The sequence below is a fragment of the Miniopterus natalensis genome, chromosome 15 (assembly GCF_054644295.1).
Source record: "Miniopterus natalensis isolate mMinNat1 chromosome 15, mMinNat1.hap1, whole genome shotgun sequence".
Classification (NCBI taxonomy): Eukaryota; Metazoa; Chordata; class Mammalia; order Chiroptera; family Miniopteridae; genus Miniopterus; species Miniopterus natalensis.
In genome coordinates, this window is record NC_142095.1 from 37,770,780 (window position 1) to 37,789,168 (window position 18,389).

The window sequence follows — 18,389 nt, forward strand, 5'->3', positions numbered from 1 at the left end:
TTTTTAAATGATTTTAGACAGAGAGGAAGGGAGAGAAAAAAAGAGAGAGAGAGAGAGAGAGAGGGAGGTTTGTTGTTCCACCCATTTATGCATTAATTGGTTGATTCTTATATGTGCCTTGACTGGGGCTTGAACTCACAACCTTGGCGTATCGGGAAAACACTGTAACCAACTGTGCTATCTGGCCAGGGCATCTTGATTTTTTAAAATGATAATTCAATTTATTTTTTATTTTATTAACAGTAGAAACCTCTGTCCTCAGGACTCTGTTTTAGGCAAATTTATGGCACATAATTTTCTTCTTAGATACTATTTTTTTTAACTCATTTATCTTTATAAGAGTGTTTCAGAGGAAAGATCTATCTTCTGTTCTTTTCAAAAGGCACGTAGCTCTCGATGTACTGCTTGTCATTACTATTGCGCATAACAGCTGAGCCTATTCTTGGGGTTTCCTCCCTGAATTCTCTCATAAAATGTAAACCTGGCATTGGCATCAGGGACAACCCCGTGGTTGATTGCATAAAGGGTGTATATCCTTTCAGAGTTCTTTCTGGTCCTGAGTACTTACATTTTACACATGGAACAACTATATGCATAGCTACTAGTTGACTATCTTTTTCTGAATCTTGTTTCCTGAAGCTTTGCAGTGAGCGTGATGGGAAATACCTTTGTGGAAACAAGCAGTGTGTGAAATAAATTAAGTTAACAAGGCATACAGCAACTTTAACTTGAAAATGAATATAAAAACTGGCCAGCAGGGTTCAGATTCTCATGTACTCACTGCTCCACACCTAGAGCAGTATTCTGGCTAATCTGAATTGCAATATTTGTGGTTGAAATACATTTCATGTTATGTTATAGTTGAACATGTTATGTGGTGTGTATGATAAACACACATACACACAAATATAAATTAAATGTTATATATGAAATACATTTTATGCTATGCTCTTTCATAATTTCTATTTGCCTATCATTTCCATCTTGTTCTCTTATTTGTTGGTCCTACACTGCTTTTGTGTTTATTTTTTTTGCATTTCCAATTCTTCACTTTTTTTTTCAGTATTGTCTTGGTCATTGTGAAATTAGTTTGTTCCTTTCTTTTGATCATTTGCACATTTTATGGACCTTTCTGGATTCTCAGAATGCTTAGACATTATGAAAAACAACTTCTCTGTGTTTAAGTAAATACATAATCAAAATGCATGACTTTTTGATAATGTAAATGTTCAGACATGCATAATGTTTATACACACAACTGATTTTATGATACATGCATATAAGTTTTAAATCCGTTACAAAGATTAAAAGAATAAGCCCTCACGAACACATTGATTTGTTATATCACTGCCTGTCACTCATCTCTCTGGGTCCACATCGATGCATTTATAAATTGTATCTTGTGATCCCAGGAGGCCGACAAGCTTCATTGACTGGGGTGATTCCAAGAAGACCATGGCCCATTGACAGCTGACCCAGTGTTAGCTTGGGGCCAACATGGCCAATCTACATAGACTGCGTCTCTCCTTTTTCTTTCTCTCTGTTTCTCACCCTCTATTTTATGCCTCTCTTCTATAAAGTATTTTATGTCTAGTGGTGAAAGTACAGATGTACACAGGTTTTAAAAAGATAAATGAGAGTTGAGAAACCTTGGAGGATGGGTTGAGCTCATTAAGCAAAGCATCAGGGATGAGGTAAGGTCTAGGATAAGTGGTGCTTTTAGCCGGTGGTTCTCAAACACTTGTGGCATCAGAATCCCCTGCAGAGCTTGTGGAAACAGATTGCCAGGCTGCCTCTAGAGCTTCTGATTCTGCAGGACTGGGATGGAGCCTGGGAGTGTGCATTTCTAACAAACTCTCAGGTGAAACTGATGCTGCCAACGGGGGAAGACACTCTGAGAACCACTACTCTGGGATCCCCTTTTCCTGTGCATAGGATAAAGAAACGAGGCCCAGAGAGGGGAAGGCACTTGCCCAAGATCTCACAATTGGGTTGCCTCATGGAGAGACTTAGAACTGGGTCTTCTGTCTCCAGCTCTGTCATGTTTCCTGGGGTCTGTTCTTTGATTGACCAGAGAAGGAGAAGTCCCTTCCTGACCATCTGAAGGGAGTGTGGGGAGCCAGATTTGCCAGCCCTCCCAGGTTCCTGTCTTCAGGCAGCACTGTCTCTGGCTGGCCTATCTCTTTCTTTGTATGCTGCTATGCAGAGGGAGGGCTTTAGTGCTCCATACTGGAGACCAAAGTTACCCAAACACATTCAGCCTCTTCATTTCTATGTCCAATTTAATAATTATTCATGGAACATTTGTCTGTAGATTTGTGATCATTAATGCTAATGATCATTAATACTAATGTCACCATTTTTTGGAACATGGTCTTTTAAATTCAGGTTTGTACTATGTCAAGAAAAAGCAAGTTAAAGGCAGTGAGATAAGCCATGGGAAAACCAGAAATGGTTGGATTTTTATTTGTATCTAAAAGTTTTGCTCTTAGTTCAATGAAATGTTATTTAACTAAATGAGTTTTCTGCAAAATCTTCTGGCCTAAACTTTCATGGTGGGAAATAACTTATTGGCCAAGTCAAATTAAAGTAAAACAGTTTTGGTTGTTGAATAATTGTTGAATGGAACTCTACTGAGTTGTTTTATAAGAATATGAATTGGTTGAATTTAGTTGGCCAAGAAGAATAATTGTGTATTTTATGGGTACTGCTTATTGATTTAATTTCAGTGACTTTTTTATTGGGGTGCAGATTGTCAAAATGGCATTGATATACCATAAAGTTCAAATAACTGTCACCTGATAATTACATACCAGAACTGGGTGCAGAAAGAGTTGACCTTGAATAAGTCAGGCAGTGAAAATAAGTAGTGTTTTCCAAAGCATCAGGGAAGTTAGTCCACTTAGAGTTGAAGTCAGTTCAGCTCAATAAATCTTGACTAAGGCCTTCTCTGCCTAAGGAGTGCACTCTTCTAGGTAGGTGTTGGAGTCCATATCAGGCCTCGAGGGCCAGTGTCTTTGTTACAAAAATGAGTGCAGAACATGTGTGCCTTTATACCATGGAACAATAAATATTTGTTGGAAGAGTGATGGTTGAATAATGAAGGCAAAAACTAGATTTTGGCGCTGATGTTAATATTTTCAGTTTCATGGGAGCGAAGGCGCGAGTCACCATGAGCATGCCACGATAGAATCTGACATTTGGGGGCAGTGGAGGAAACTCAGCCTTCTCATGCTGTTGGAATGGGGTCCGGGCACACTTGTAATCCTTCGTGTTGCTTTCTGTCTTTTCAGCGTCTGGTGGAGGCTGCGGAAGAAGCACACCTGAAGCATGAATTTGATGCAGACTTGCAGGTGAGTGATTATAGTTTGAGTTAAATTGTTTTCTGTGTGTGCTGCCAGGTTTCAGTGGTTGGGAAAGAAAGGCTTTGAGAGGATGGTACGAAGTTGGAATAAATGTGCCTATTTTTTGATAAGGCAGGATAGCGATCCTCAACTATTGTCCACCATGAGAGTTGCAGTGGGTGATACCACTCGCTCATGCATATAACCAGATTTTGATGAGTTCCTCCCCAGTTCTGGGGGATTTAATCATCCCACTGACAATAATCACCTGAGCTGTTAATGGTAAACTGCTAAGATAACAGAATATAGACACTTCCCTGGCTGCATTTTAAGTGATTGAAAGCAACGTTGTGATTGATGTAATGTTGAATTGACTGTTAATTATATTTAAAAATTACATCATTCAGAGATAATGGGATTTGAATGCCCACTTAATAAATTCCTTGTAGCGGATCTCATATCTGATCATGGCATCCCTGTGTCCAGTTGAGAAAGCTTTTGATGTTGTCTTGTAGAGAGAAAACATAGTAAAAGGCAACAAGTGAATCGAATAATACTTGGAGGTTCCCTTGGGTACCCCCTGGAGGAAATTTTATCTGTATTGTAATTCTGAGTTGTGTCACCTTTCCTATTGCTAGAAAAACAGGAAGTGAATCTTAATCCTTAAGTCTCTGTTTTGATAGAACATAACTCTTTTAGTGGCATGTGGTCACAATTAGGAAATAGTGTTAATTTTACTGTTTTCATTTATATGGAAAAGATAAAGACACGCATAAATCTTTAAGAGCAAGAAAAGATGGTGATGCCTAAGATAGTCTTTGGCCGTATCTCTGTCCCATGCACCTCTTTTCCTCATTACTGTCTACATTTTTTCTTTTTGCCTTGTGGGTAAAAGAATGAACACTCGAACAAGGTAATTGAGGAAAGTTTAATAAAGGGAATATTTACAAATGTGTGATAAATGACACCAACCAGAGATAGTGTTGTACCCCAGGGCAAGCCACACTCCTGGCCTAGAGGAGCCAAGGGATGGAGTGGTTTCCAGTAGCCAGGGAGAGTAGCTATATGGAAAGGGTACTTGATAGAGGGGTGCAGCCATGGTGATCTGGCAGTTTTGGGGGGAAGATAGCCCAATAACATTCTCTAGCCTTCTAATCTCTTGCTGGTGCCCACCATTGGCTAAACCCAATGTTGGTGTAGTTGATTCGATTCCGCCCCCTGAGGCATTGCACAGGGTGGAGAGGGGTGAAGAATAGGTCTGGAGGGGAAGCAGAAAATGTGAAACCTACCATCTAGGTGTTGTTTTCAGGCATAATAACCAATATGTGAAGTAAGTAGAGCCAGCAGTATAGCTAAGCACAAGAAGTCATAGGGGGAGGTGGAGACGTTCTGGGCACTGTTGGGAATGTTAGGAGAAGGGCAGGGAAGCCAGCCCGGCTCTTTGAGCAGAGCTGCAAGAGCAGGAGCAGAGAAGTCGCTGAATCTAGCAGGAAACATCTCGCTTCCTGTATGTAGCCACAGCCTTGTGGTGGCTCCAGGGAGGTCCAGGGGCCATTCGCTGGTCACATTGGCCTTTTATGCCTGCTCTTCAGAGGGTCTGGACTTCCTAGAGTGGCCAGAGGGATTTAACAGAAGCCTCAGGAAGCACCTTTGTAAGTGTGATGATTATACGGACCCCCTGACAGTGCTGCCAAGGGAAATTGTCTCCCTCTCCTCAGGAGCTCCTGAAGCCTTTTCCAGGAACATTCTGGTACTAAGTGACAGAAGCTCAACTCAAATCAACTTAGATCATAACTTTGAATAAAATAAGAATCCATGAGTCCACTCTGATAATAAACAAACAGATAGATGAAAAAATAAATACATAAATAAATGAGAAGGGGAGCTCTTACAGTGGAGTGCCAACTAATAAATATAGAAGAAATGATGGAGTTAGAAAATTATGGTTATTAATTGATTCAGATAGGAATCTTCAATGGATGCTAAAGCTAGCAGGTAAAATTTAACCAAGAACAGGACATTGATAGTCTTAAAGCATCTATCCACAAACTACTTATTAATTACAGATAGCAACTTTATTATGGGTAAAACTGGCAGACACTATCTTGAACAGGTAACCAAAGTTAATATCATCATTGATGAGACAGTGACATCAAGAACCTCCAGGTGTGATGACCAGGACGAATACAAGGTCGCTTATGTAGAATTCTCTCACAGTGTGTTCAAAAGGTGTAACCTGAATCTAATCATGATAAAACATCAGAGGAATCTGGATTAAGGGACATTTCACAAAATAACTGGCTGGACAGTTCAAAAAAGTCAAGGTCAAGCAAGACAAAGAAACTTTGAGGACTTGTCCCAGACTAAAGAACATTAAAGACACATGACCCCTGAATGCCACGTGAGATCCTAAACTGGATCCTGAACCAGAAACAAAGATTTGAATATTGACTGCAAATTACGTAATAATATTACATCAATGTTGTCTTTCCTGATTTTGACCCTTGTATTGTGTTTATGTCAGCGAATGTCCTTGTTCTTGGGTTTTTCTGGACTAAACATCTGGATCCATGGGTCCAATTGGAAGGAATGAGTTTGCAGGAGGGCAAAGAAGATTTTTGGAAGCCAGGACTGTTTCGTAAAATGTGTTTATGGCTCATCTGGTCAGTTTTATTCTGTGATCAGCTGTCTAGTAAAGGCAGGTGGGCAAGGGCAGGAATGCTTTAGTTGGCGAGGGGATTTTTACCCTCCCGCAGAGGAAAACTGTCCTGTGTTTTAGCATGACTGACCTCGAGCCGCGCTTCTTTGTCCCTCTGGAGCTGCTGTCATGTCCCAAGAGTGTCCTGACTTCCTTCCTGTTACTGAAGCCTCATGGGGAAACCCTGGGGCAGCACAGCGATTCCTGGCCAGATGTGGTGCTGCAGACACGAAGGCAGCATCGGCGTCTCTCCTGCAAAAAAATGAGCCTCTGGAGTGTTACAGCTTTTGCTCTCTTGAGAACAAGAATGCGGAGCCCAGGTCTTCCTCCCCAGTTAGCGGTTTTGTGTGAGTACACGAGAAACATCAGAGGCTATAGTTGTGGTCTGAACACAAGAGCAGATGTTGAAATTCACTGTCCAGACCTCAGACCTCCGTGAAATCTTCCGTGGGTGAGAGTGAAGCGCCTGCGCTTTCGTGGAAACCTGTGACATTGGCCTTGGAGAGCATGGATGCGCACTGAAGAATGCCTGTCGACTTGGGGGAACGTTTCGGGGCTGCAGAGCAGCGATGCTATTAAGCACACGTCTGTTAGCAGTTGGGTGTCAGCCCCATTGCTATTCCTGGGGTAGCAGGTCTGTGTACGGGCTCTGAGTTTATTACTACCATGGTCCATTAGAGCTGATCAATTGTTAATCTGGGTTCCGCTGACCTCTTGGCAACCCCTGCCAGTGGATTGTTTTTATCCAAAACATTTCAGACGACCATCTGCTCACCGTGAAATAATGCTGAGGAGGTCCTCGCACTGTTAGCTCAGGAAGAGCAGAGGGAGCTGGGAGTCTTTTTTCCTTTAGAAAAAAAAAATAAATTTTTAAAAAAAATTTCCTAAACTGTGTAGCTTCAAGTTATATAGTCTTAGCCCCTGTGCTCTCCAAAATGCAAAGAGATGATGGATGTGCCTGTTCGTTTACTTCAGCTTGGAGTCTTTGCACCATTGCACCATCCAAGTGCTTTAAAATTGAAGAATTTGTTTTTCATTGGTAGAACCATCAAAAGTTATCACAAGAAAGTTATTCCTCCTTTATTGTCAGAATTTTATTTTTTATTTGTCCCTCCAGAGTTTTAACTCTTTCCCCAGGGGTATATGGCCTTGAAGTTGGCAGTCCCTTTTGTAAGGTCCCTAAATACAGCATTAGATTGTTAGGTCCTAACAAAAACTGTTTTGGGCAAAAGCAAAATGCAACGTTTGTTGAACAGCCCACAGTGCAGCATCCTTCGCAGGACGCAGGGCTGCCGGCCTTTGCTGGCTACAAAGCTTGTGTGGGTGCTGGTGACACTGCAGCCTCTGGCCTGTCCCCCTTTATGATGGACTAGATGGGCCTTCTCGGGGTTTTGTTCTTTATTTCCTGATGTCCCTGTTAGGGCAATTTTCAGTTATAATGAATGTAAACAGAGGCCTTGTGAAAATGACATCTTCCCTTTGTTATTTTATGTTTTGAATTTAACATAGGTTTTTAATGTAAAGCACATACGAGATGAATGATTATAATAAAAACAGAGCTTTAAAAAAGCTCTCTTTATCATGTGTGATTATTTTAGTGTTTCACCCTCATTATTATTTTAAAGATATATTTTTATTGACTTTAGAGAGAGAGGAAGGGAGAGTGAGAGAAACACCAATGTGAGCGCAAACATGGATCAGCTGCCTCCTCACACCCCCTACTGGGGATCGAGGCCGCAACCCAGGCATGTACCCTGACCAGGAATCGAACCAGGGACCTGTTGGTGCACAGGATGACGCTCAGTCCACTGAACCACACCGGCTAGGCCTCCCTCATTATTTCGATGGCAAAATCTAACTTGGGCCCGGGGCAGGGTGCGGGGAGAGCGGATCCTAGCCCTGATTATCCTATCTGCTGATGAATTTCCAGAAAACTAGGCCTACACATGTAGTATAACTCAGAGAGACTGTCTTCCCCCCAACTTACTCTTGTGTTTTGGGTTTTTCCACCAGCAATGAAGAAGAAAAAAAGCCTTTTTGACGGTTTGCTAAAAACTTGCTTATCTATGAACCACAAACATATTTACTTTGAAATCTGTCTCAAATAAGTGCCAATTGTGCAGCGCTGGTGCACAGTGGGAAAAAAAAAAGTGGTTTTGAAGGGTTATCCTGTGGAAGCCTTTTCCATTTCAGAGTTCTCTGTAATATATTTTTCTTTGTTGTTTTGTAAGTGATAGGAAAAAAAAACCCTGGTGACCTTCAGAGGGGTAACAGAAGTGTGAGAGCGGAAGGGAACTGGGGATGCAGTGCCCTGACCCCTCCTGTCCTCCCCAAGCTGCCCTTGCCCATCTTGCAAGCACAGGGGCCTGATTCCAGAGTTGGAGTCGGGGCGGGGGGGCGGGGATTGGCATGAAAGGGATGCAGAGGGGCTGCTGCTGAGAAAGCTCGGAGATGGCATGGATGGCTGTGACACTCGCTGGGTGGCCTTCCTCCCCCTCCTCACTGCTGCCTGTTGCCTGGGAGGTTTGAGGTAAAGGAGACCCAGGGCAGGGAGAGGGGAGGCTCAGGAGCCCCACATCGGCTTTAGAGCCTCTGACACCACCCGCTGGGGGAAAGAAGCCTTTCCGGGAAGGGACTGGACAGGGCAGCGCCCCAGCAAGCAGCGAGCCGAGCTGGCCTCTCCCTGGCAGGGCCTCCCTGCCGGCCAGTGAGGCTGTGCCCCGGGCAACAGCTGTGCGCTGTGAGCAGGAGCAAAGGCCTGGTTAGTAGAAGTGCCCCCCGGGGGGGGGGAGTGAGGACCCTCTTGGGCGTTTTCCGTGTATTCCCATCAAGCCCTTACCCATCCTGTTCCTTTGGATTGGGTGAGGAGTTGACTTCTTCTGAGGGGCGGGGCTGGAGCACAGAAGGCCTCAGAATTAGAAATGGTGGTGGTTGTTTTTGTTTTTTTAATTATGATTATTTTTTTAGTTTATTTTCCATATTATTTTGTGTTGGTTTCAGGTGTGCAGCATAGTGGTTACACAGTCGCGTACTTTATGAAGTCTTTCCTCTGGTATTCCCAGAACCCACCTGGCACCATACACACTTATTGGCTCTGTTTCCTATGTGGTGATTTTATGGAGACAGCCAATTGACTTTGTGCAGTAAAGAGGAAGGTAGGGGTCACACCGATAGGAGAAGTAAATAAGAAGAGAAGGAAGTTTTCACACTCTCTATATTAAAGTCGGTGTCTTTTTTGCCCGGTCAGTGGGGCTCAGCGGTTGAGCATCAACCTAAGATACAGGGGATCACGGTTCGATCCCTGGTCAGGACACATTCCTTTGGCTAGAACATTATAGCTTTTCATAAGGCCAATGTCACCATGTTGAGGTTTGTGTTCATCAGCTATTTGGCGGTCACCTGTTATGCTCCCTGACTGTTGTTCATATGAGGGTGGGAGATGGCCTTGATCCCCAGCAGGGGACATGCAGGGGGCGGCGGATCAATGACTCTCATCATTGATGTGTCTCTCTCTCTCTTTCTCTCCCTTCCTCTCTCTGAAATCAATAAAATACATTTAAAATAAATAAATAAAGTCGGTATCTTTTTTCCTGTTCTAACTCTGAGAGGATGCCTGTTGTTTTCATCTTGTCAGCTTGGCAGGGGTGTCACAGTCAGTCCTCTGCATTTTAAGATCTTCAATTAGATGTTCTTAGGACTCGCCACTTGTCATTTATTCACAAGACGTATGTGTAAATAGTTTCGGAGGAAACTTTAAGGGTGACATTTTAAAATCAAGGCCATTTTCCAGTTGTTACAGATGCATAGACACACTATTATTTTTATTCCTTTGGCTAGAACATTATAGCTTTTCATAAGGCCAATGTCACCATGTTGAGGTTTGTGTTCATCAGCTGTTTGGCGGTCGCCTGTTATGCTCCCTGACTGTTGTTCATATGAGGGTGGGAGACGGCGCAGCAGTGCAGCCTCAGCCTGATCCAGCAGACAGAGCTTTGGCCTAGTGGCCTGGAAATTTAGGTCCTACTAGTTCCAGTCCCAAATGGACCACCTACATGCTCAAAGATCTGTTGCTGTGGTCTCTTTGCTCATCTGTAAAAATGACATGCTTGTAATATCAAGACGATTCCTAAGATCTCATCCATCTCCTGTGCTGTAATTCATTCAACACAGTGTGATCGGTGACCTCCTATGGTTGGCACTGTGCGGTGGGTGTGGCCATGAGCTAGGCAGATGCTGTCTTTGTTCTCACGGAACTCACCTTCTAATGGGAGAGACAGATGTTAAAGACATGACGACATAAGTAATTTTGACCATGGTAAATGACACGAGAGAGAAGCTCAGGGTATTATCACAGTGCGGGATAGGAGACCTCTTAGTCTGGGTGTTCAAGGGACCTTGGAGCAAATCCCTAAAGAGTGTGTCTTGATTGAGTGGGGATTCTAGGTTCACCTCTACCAGTTAGAAGAAACCTCCCCAGACACAGGGAACCCATAATATCTTTATTTTCTGTAAGCAAAAAATTAAAATTATTTTACCTGCTTTCTACATAATGATCTTGATAATCTCTTATGATACTTTACTTTTGCCTTTTATGATGCTCATCACTTTCTATCTTGTTAATTTTATTTACAGAAGTGTCCATTTGTTGCTTAATTTAACATTTATTCAGAGCTCAGTACATGTTAGGACCTCTTTTAGGTTGTGGGACTTCCACAAACTGAGAGGTGACCCTTTTTTTCCAGGAGAGTTCTAACCTACCTTTTTATTTTTTTGGATACAGCACAGACTGGTTTATTAAATATTTATACAACACACAGTGGATGTTGCAGTATATGGGCAGGGAATCACATCAATTAACTATATGGATAGTACACTTGAATTCAGTCTTGGTCTAGAAGAGGAGTTTGCAAACTATGGCCCGTGGGTCAAACCCAGCCCACTAACTGATTTTATAATGACTGTTTTTGGCGTAAGGCCATGCCCATTTGTCTACATCTTGACCCTGTCTGCTTTTGAGTTGCAGTAGAGAAATTGAGTAGTTGTGACCGACACCATAGGGCCTACAAAGCTTCAAGTGTTTACTATCTAGATCTTTTTTTTTTTTTTTGGTGCCAATCTACCTTTTGGTGCTAATCTACTTTTAAAAAATATGTTGTTTTAGTTGTTACTCTAGGGATTATAATAAGCATCTGTATAACGTAAGTATACAGTGTATCTAAACTTAACTTAGTGTGTAAAGTACCATTTCTCCTGAAACAAGAACTTTGCAGCAGTGTAATTCTATCTATCACCATCCTTTGTGGTATTGTCATATTGTTTTTACTTCTAGATGTGTTATAAACACTATAGTAAAATGTTATTTTTATTGTTTTATTTTTGCTTTAAACAGCCATATCATAAAAATTTAGAATTAAGATGGTAATATAACTACCCAAACCTTTCTCACTTCTGGTACTCTTCATTTCTTCCTGTAGATGAGACATTTCCTCTGTTACCATTTCTCTTTAGCTTGAATAACCTCTTTTAGCACTTTTGCATTACAGGTTCAGTAGCAACAATTTCTCTCAACTTATGTTTATCTAAACATGTCTTTATTTCACCCTCATTTTTGAAGGATAGTTTTTCTGGATATAGAATTTTAACTTGACAGTTTTGTTTTTTCTTTTAGCACTTTGAAGGTATAATCCCATTCTCTTCTGAGCTTTAATCCTTTTGATGAAATGTCAACCGTATTTCTTATCTTTGTGTCTCTGAATGCAGTGTATCATTTTTCTCTACTACTTTCAAGATTTTTCTCCTTATCTTTGATTTTCAGTATACTATACAGTATGATAAGTTGAGGATGTTCCTACATGTGATTTTCTTTGTATTTATTCTGCTTGGAGTTTGCCAAGATTCTTGAATATTCTCACCATATTTGAACAAATTTTAATGTTTCTTTTCTCAAAATTTTACCTGTCCATTTCTTTTTATATTTTCTGCTGAAACTTAATTTACACCTATGTTAGATCACTTAATGTTGTCCCTCTTTAAAAACAGGTGTGAGTCTAGAAACTCTGCTTTGTTTATCTCTAATTTCATCAGTAATGAACAATCTAGTGTTTTCCTCATTGCCATCTCTCTTACTACAGCATTCTTTTTTTTTTTTATCATGACCTCGTATGCTCGATTTATAGGCAATACTTATTATAGAATTCTGATATATTGCTATAGAAAGTATTTTTTCCCCTGCCGAAAAGTCATTGGTTCTCATGTGATTCTTGGATTTTCTTAACTGAGCTTTCCCAAAGCTGGGAATATTTATTTTAAATAAATATTTGTTTAAAACACATTTGTTTTAAATAATATATTTTAAACATAATAAAACCCACAAATTCAAACTTTATTAAATATTCCAATTAACAAATACTTTTTATGTTCAGTTTTATTGTTTTCATATGCGCAGTGTGATTCTGGTGTTTCAGACATCAGCCAGGTTGGAATGGGGCATTTTGGGACACCAGGCCCATGTTTGCATATTAGATAAACACTTGGTGGTTCCGTTAATCATAATATTCGGAGTCCCATGATACATTTCCAGAAACCTTACTGTCTTTCATTAAGATGGCTGACCACAAAGGTCATTGGCAGACCCCAGGAATTGCGTCAGGATCTCTCTGTAGCAACATTTTTGAAAGCAATGGAAATGCTTTTCGGTTGCTGATTTTTCACTGAGGATCTTGTGATCTCGGGATTTGCCAACTGCTATTGAATACTTAAATTAAAACTTGACTCTAATGGCAATCCGGGAAGTATACAACTCAACAATAAATTTCCTTATCTCAATTTAAGCTTGTTATTAAAGTACCAGATATGTACTCAGATGAATTAATTCTTATATTTTTCTGCTGTCAGGTTAGTTTGTGATACAGGCTTTCATAATATATACATAGTTCCAAGCACACACCTTTGACATGATAATCCTATTTCTTCCTTCTGAAAATTCTTTCACAACTGACAATTTGAGGACATTTCTCTTTGTTGGCTAATGAACACTAACAGATTTTGGTAACAATGATAAGAGTAGTAGGTGGCATTATAAAAAATGTATAAAGTGTAGGCAGTGGCTTAAGTCCTCCACAGGCATTATTTCATTGACTCTGCACCTCACAGTCCTGTGAGATACATACTGTTATACCCTCTCTTTCACATATGGAGAAACGTAAAGACTGAGATGCCACACGATGGGCCCAGGAGTACACAACAGTGGGTGGAAGGAGTCAGAATTCACAGCCAAGTTTATCTGGCTCCAAAGGCCAATAAGTTACGTTGCATTGTGGAACTACAGTTTGCAACATTGATCTTAATTTGCACTGGACAAGATCTTATAAGGAAGTAAATTTAAGATGAAAGTTATCATAGGGTTATTTAAAAGGTCTGTCAAATACTTCAAAATGAGATTTTCTAGAATCATAAATTCTAATCCAGATGCCTATGAGATAAAAATAAAAAATCTCAATAAAATATAATGATCTAGTGAAAATGATTAAACATTAGTTTACTGATATTATTTAGAAACATGTATATAAGGGAGACACTCCCTCATTTGGCAGTTGGATTATCGTCTAAACACAGTAGCACAGCGAGGTTTCAGAGTAAGATCTGAACGGCACATGTGCCTCTAGAGCACAGTGTAACCTGCCCAGGATTACTCAAGGATTAGCAGCCACCTCCCACTCTCCCCTTCACGCCTGCGCTCCTGCCTCACTCCCTTCTGGTCTTTGAGCTCCCCAGTAAGATTTGTTTATGTTTATGTCTTTTCCAGCAAAACAGAAGCTCCACGAGAATGGGCACATGACAACTAGTCAGATGTCCACAAATATTTGTTAGAATTCATCGAAATGTGTGTTGGTGATACAATTACTAGAACCCACAGCGGACCGGCAATCGCTAGGGTTGTGCATTGTTAGTAGTTCAGGAAGCTGATTCTTTCTTAAAGTAAATACTTGTACTTTATTTTAAAATCAGGAGTGATTCAGTCATTGCTGTGTTAATCAAGGACATTTTCACATCCTAGCGGCAGCCTTTTATTGAAACAGTTGGCGTTTGTTGTTACTTGCAATAAATTCGAGAATTTGCTAATTTTTCCCATCCAAATGATATGTCCTGCCCTTTAATATGCAGTTACAAATATATGAATATACTAATTAATTATGAACACGGTAATTATACTTAATATTATATTAAATGAATAGCTATCATATTATTTTATTAAACAGATATGTGCTTATAGAGAAAACATCTTTAAAATTAGAAAGGAGAAAAATTAAAAGGGAAACAAGCTCTTGCAATGCGGATTCCCCTCTTGGGCAGCTTCCCACCCACCTTCCCAGCTTCCAGAATGAGAGCTACAGATACGGCATGTCTGTGGCAGGAGCAGCCTCTCCCAGTACAAGCAGGAATTTGGAGGGAGACATAATCGGCCTCTGGGAATGAGTATTTGACAGTACAAATGGGTGTGAGTTGAGGTCATATCTGAATCTTTGCATCTAGCAGGAAGTGAACGTCTTACATTATCATCTCCTTAGAATATCTTTAAATGTCATAACTGTCAGCGTCTCGTGAAAAATCCTAGAATTTACATTTCACTTGTTCATGGCAAAATAAAACATTTAAACAAACAACCTTGAAAAATAAGCCCTTTCTCAAGCTAGTCATCATTAACAGAACGAAAAAAAAAAGATTTCGTCCTTGAAGTGCTACATGAGTAGCCAGGTGCCTTGACGTTTTGCTAATCCTCGATGTGACCTTGGGAAAGCCAGGCTTCCTTTCAGGCTTCCTGCTCCCTCAGGTAAATGAGGGGTGGCATGGGCGTGATTTTCCTTCCTGATCTAGAACTATGACATTGTGATTTGTTTACATGGAAAGAGAGCAGTTGTTTTTCCGTAGGGGGTGCGTGCACTCTTTTAGGAAATCCAGCAACTTCTGCAGACATAGCCTTGTCCTAAGGGAAACACCTCTTGAGAACAAAATTATTTCCCTGTTCTTTTCTCCCTCCAAATACATGTAAACTTCCTGCTTTAATACTGAAAAGGGGAAACTTCAAGGACTGATTGGTTAATTGGATCACTCATAGACCCTCCCCCCCGCAAATAATTTTTATCATTTTTAGATTCAAAGGGAATCTTATAAATAACATAGAAGGACACTTGTGTGAATTTTAAGAAGTTAACTGGAACTGAAATGACTGTTTTACTCCAAACCTTAGTTCACTGTATAGTTAAAGAAATTCGGGACCCAATTAAACCTTTGCCTTGACTTATTTGGAAGTGATTAGGTCATACATATAAGTGTATTCATAATTTATCTTTCTTCCTAAGAGGTTTCAGGGGGCTGACAGCATAGAGTCACCATGAAACATTTTTTTTCCTGGGCTTTAAAGCCTTTTGTCATCTTGTCCTACGCAAGATTGGCTGAGATGTAGAGGTTCTGATTAAAGAGGAGCGAGACCAGAGGGGGAGAGAGGGAGGAATTGCGGCTTAATAGTAATATTTTCTGAAACCCAGGTCAAGAGGCTGGTGGGCCACAGACAGCTCTTATCTGGTCATAATGGCCCTCTGATTACAAAGAAATAAAAGAGGATTCGTTATGTCTCATTATTTTTGCTGATTAATGTTCTGGATGAGGTAGATACTAGCTGTTGAGAGAATGTCTTCTGAAGACAGAAAAACACAAATTTAAGTTCTGGCTCTTTTTGCTTCCCAGTGGTGAGATCCGGGCAAATTTCTCAGCCGGTTGGAGTCTCAGGTTCCTCTTCATGTTGTTAAGAAGGCGATGCTGTTCCTATGAGGGTGTCGGGCTTCCCCGGGCTTGTTTATCTGCATGAAGTATTGAGCACACTGTCTGCTGGAGAAGATGACCCTGGTTCAGGGCAACCCTTATTATCACTGTGATCATTGTTTTGGCCAATACTCTTGCAAAACCAAGAGGCCTGTTGCATTTATAATTGCATACTTAGTCTCCGCCTCCTTTGAGGACTGAGCTCTTTGGGGCAGGGACTACATCTGTTTACCGATGGTGTAACTGGGGCTTAGGCACACAACTGGCATTCAGTGACTACTTGAGGAAGGACTGAATGACTGAAGGAAAAAAATGAAGGATTATCTCAAGAGTTAGATACCCATTTGGAAGGAAGTTAAAAGCATTCTTTGCCAAAGAGAAAAAATACGATGCCGTTAGCAGAATTGATGGTAACTTCGCAGCAGGAAGGCTGCTCAGGCTCAGAACCGGAGCCATTTCAAGCCTCTTGGGCATGCCGTGGGGCCACAGGATTGGGACTGGGTGTTTCTTGTCCACCTAGGGGCTGAACTCAAACCAACTTTAGCTGCTCCTGTCTTCTCCTGGGCGTGTGTGACATTGGGAGAGGCTTCTATCTAAGGAGGCAGAGAAAGCAGAAGACCTGGAACAGTTTCCCTTCATAATCATCAGCCAGTTTGGGAGCACTAGGCCAGCTAATTGTTCCTTTGGTTTCATTGTTGTTTTTTGTTTTTGTTGATTCTCACCCAAGGATATTTTTTTCCATTAATTTTCCAGAGAGAGTGGAAGGGAGGGAGGGAGGGGAAGGGGGAAGAGAGTGAGAGAGGGAGAAACATCAATGTGAGAGAGACCCATCAATTGGTTGCCTCCCGCACTCCCCCTCACCAGGGCCAGGGATCGAACCAGCAACGTAGGCACATGCCCTTGACCGGGAATCGAACCCACGACCCTTGGGGCAGTGGGCCAACACTCTAACCACTGAGCCACAATGGCCAGGGCTCATTGTTGTTTTAAACAGCTTCCTTTATGTGTCAGAGGAGAAACACAAACAAGAGACTTCTGTTAGGACTTGCTTTATATTCCTCTTTCTATTTCGTTAATGGCTTTGAAGGAAATCTCTTGTAATTGCCTTAAGCATTCTGTCTTCATTATTAAATACCAGCCATTTATTATTTTCTACACTTCTTTTTGGCTTTGTGTGCAAACTTTTTCTGGAAGCTTCTGACTTAAAGTGACATTGGACTGTAGGGCAGGTGACTCTGGAGACACGCCCTCCCCTGTAAGTGTCCAGAAATAACCACCACGCTCTTAGAAATGTCAGCAACATGGATAGCTGAAGTCTGGGGCCTTCTTCATTCATCTTTCAAAGACACCATTAGCTATTTGGTTAAAATCAGCAAAATTCTCTTGGTTCGGAACTGTCTCAGTTTTACTTTACAGGCCTCACATGCCCCAACCCCAAGGGCAGGGTTTGACCTTGCATCTCAGTCACATCCTAGCCAGGCCCACATCCTGTTTCAGGCCATCATTTGAGAGGAGTTAGAGGATCTTGACTTAGCGTTATAAAGTGTGCCCTAAACTTTAGGCTGTCAGGTGAGGTAGGATTCGGAGGGCTATGACTATCACATTTAATCCTGGCACCAATCTGGCGGGGTGGGCACATACTCTTATTGCCCTCACTTCACAAGTGGTGCAGCCAACATTCAGAAAAGTTAAATAAATTACCCCAAGTCACATGGGAAGATGTGGCAGACCTAAGATCAGAAATTAATTGGTTTTGATTCCATGAATAGTGTTTAAATATTATACTTCCCAGAAAGCAGCCTTTGTGAACGTTTATTTCCCAGGTCTTTCTTTGACCTGGTATTGGTGGGTGATTGGAAGTTGGGAGGAATTTGAAAAGCACACGGACTGTCAAAGGACAGGTTGAGTTCAGTGGAGTCAGGTAGGTGTGGTTTTTATTTTCTTGCATATCGGGCTACACCACTGTCTCCTGCAGTATGAGTTTACTGTGCTTATGTTCCCGGAAGTCACCCTTTACAATCCCCGTGGTACTGTCCTGGGGTTGGGGCGGGGTGCTGTGCTCTCAGATGAAGCAAGACGGCCCTTAGGTGAAATGATCATGCAGAGAGCTTGGTGGTGGTGTGTGGGAGCATCTAGAATCTGAAGCGTTTATATACGAAAGGGGCCTGACTATTTGTGGATTAATTGGTTAATCGGTTCATCATTTTCTTGAATCTACCTGCAAAGGAAAAGATTCTAGAATATTTCCTCTGAGACTGGGGCCAGGGAGCCAGCAACACCAGGAGGGGCCTGACACAGAGTCAGACACGCTGTACTCTCTTTGCTTCCTTGCTCTGCCTTTTTTTCTATTGCCGGTAAGTTTAATGGACTAAAGATAGGAAAAAGGCAGAGCAGGTGACATGGCTCTTCAGCAATGAGGGCTGTAGGGTCCCTTGGAGTGTCTGCTGATGGGATTCACGCTATTGATGGCCGTTTCCCTGCCGTGGCACAGACCAGCTCTGGGTTTGGAAAGCACACGGGGCCTCCAT

General features: G+C 41.6%; 1 protein-coding gene across 1 annotated transcript in view; it reads left to right on the plus strand.

The window, feature by feature from the left end:
• CACNA2D3 (calcium voltage-gated channel auxiliary subunit alpha2delta 3) overlaps positions 1–18,389 on the plus strand; it is a 556,479-nt gene that overhangs the window by 11,222 nt on the left and 526,868 nt on the right. The window contains exon 2 of the mRNA XM_087825134.1: positions 3,294–3,353. Coding sequence (XP_087681260.1) covers positions 3,294–3,353 — 60 coding nt within the window. The remainder of the gene's footprint in view (positions 1–3,293; positions 3,354–18,389) is intronic.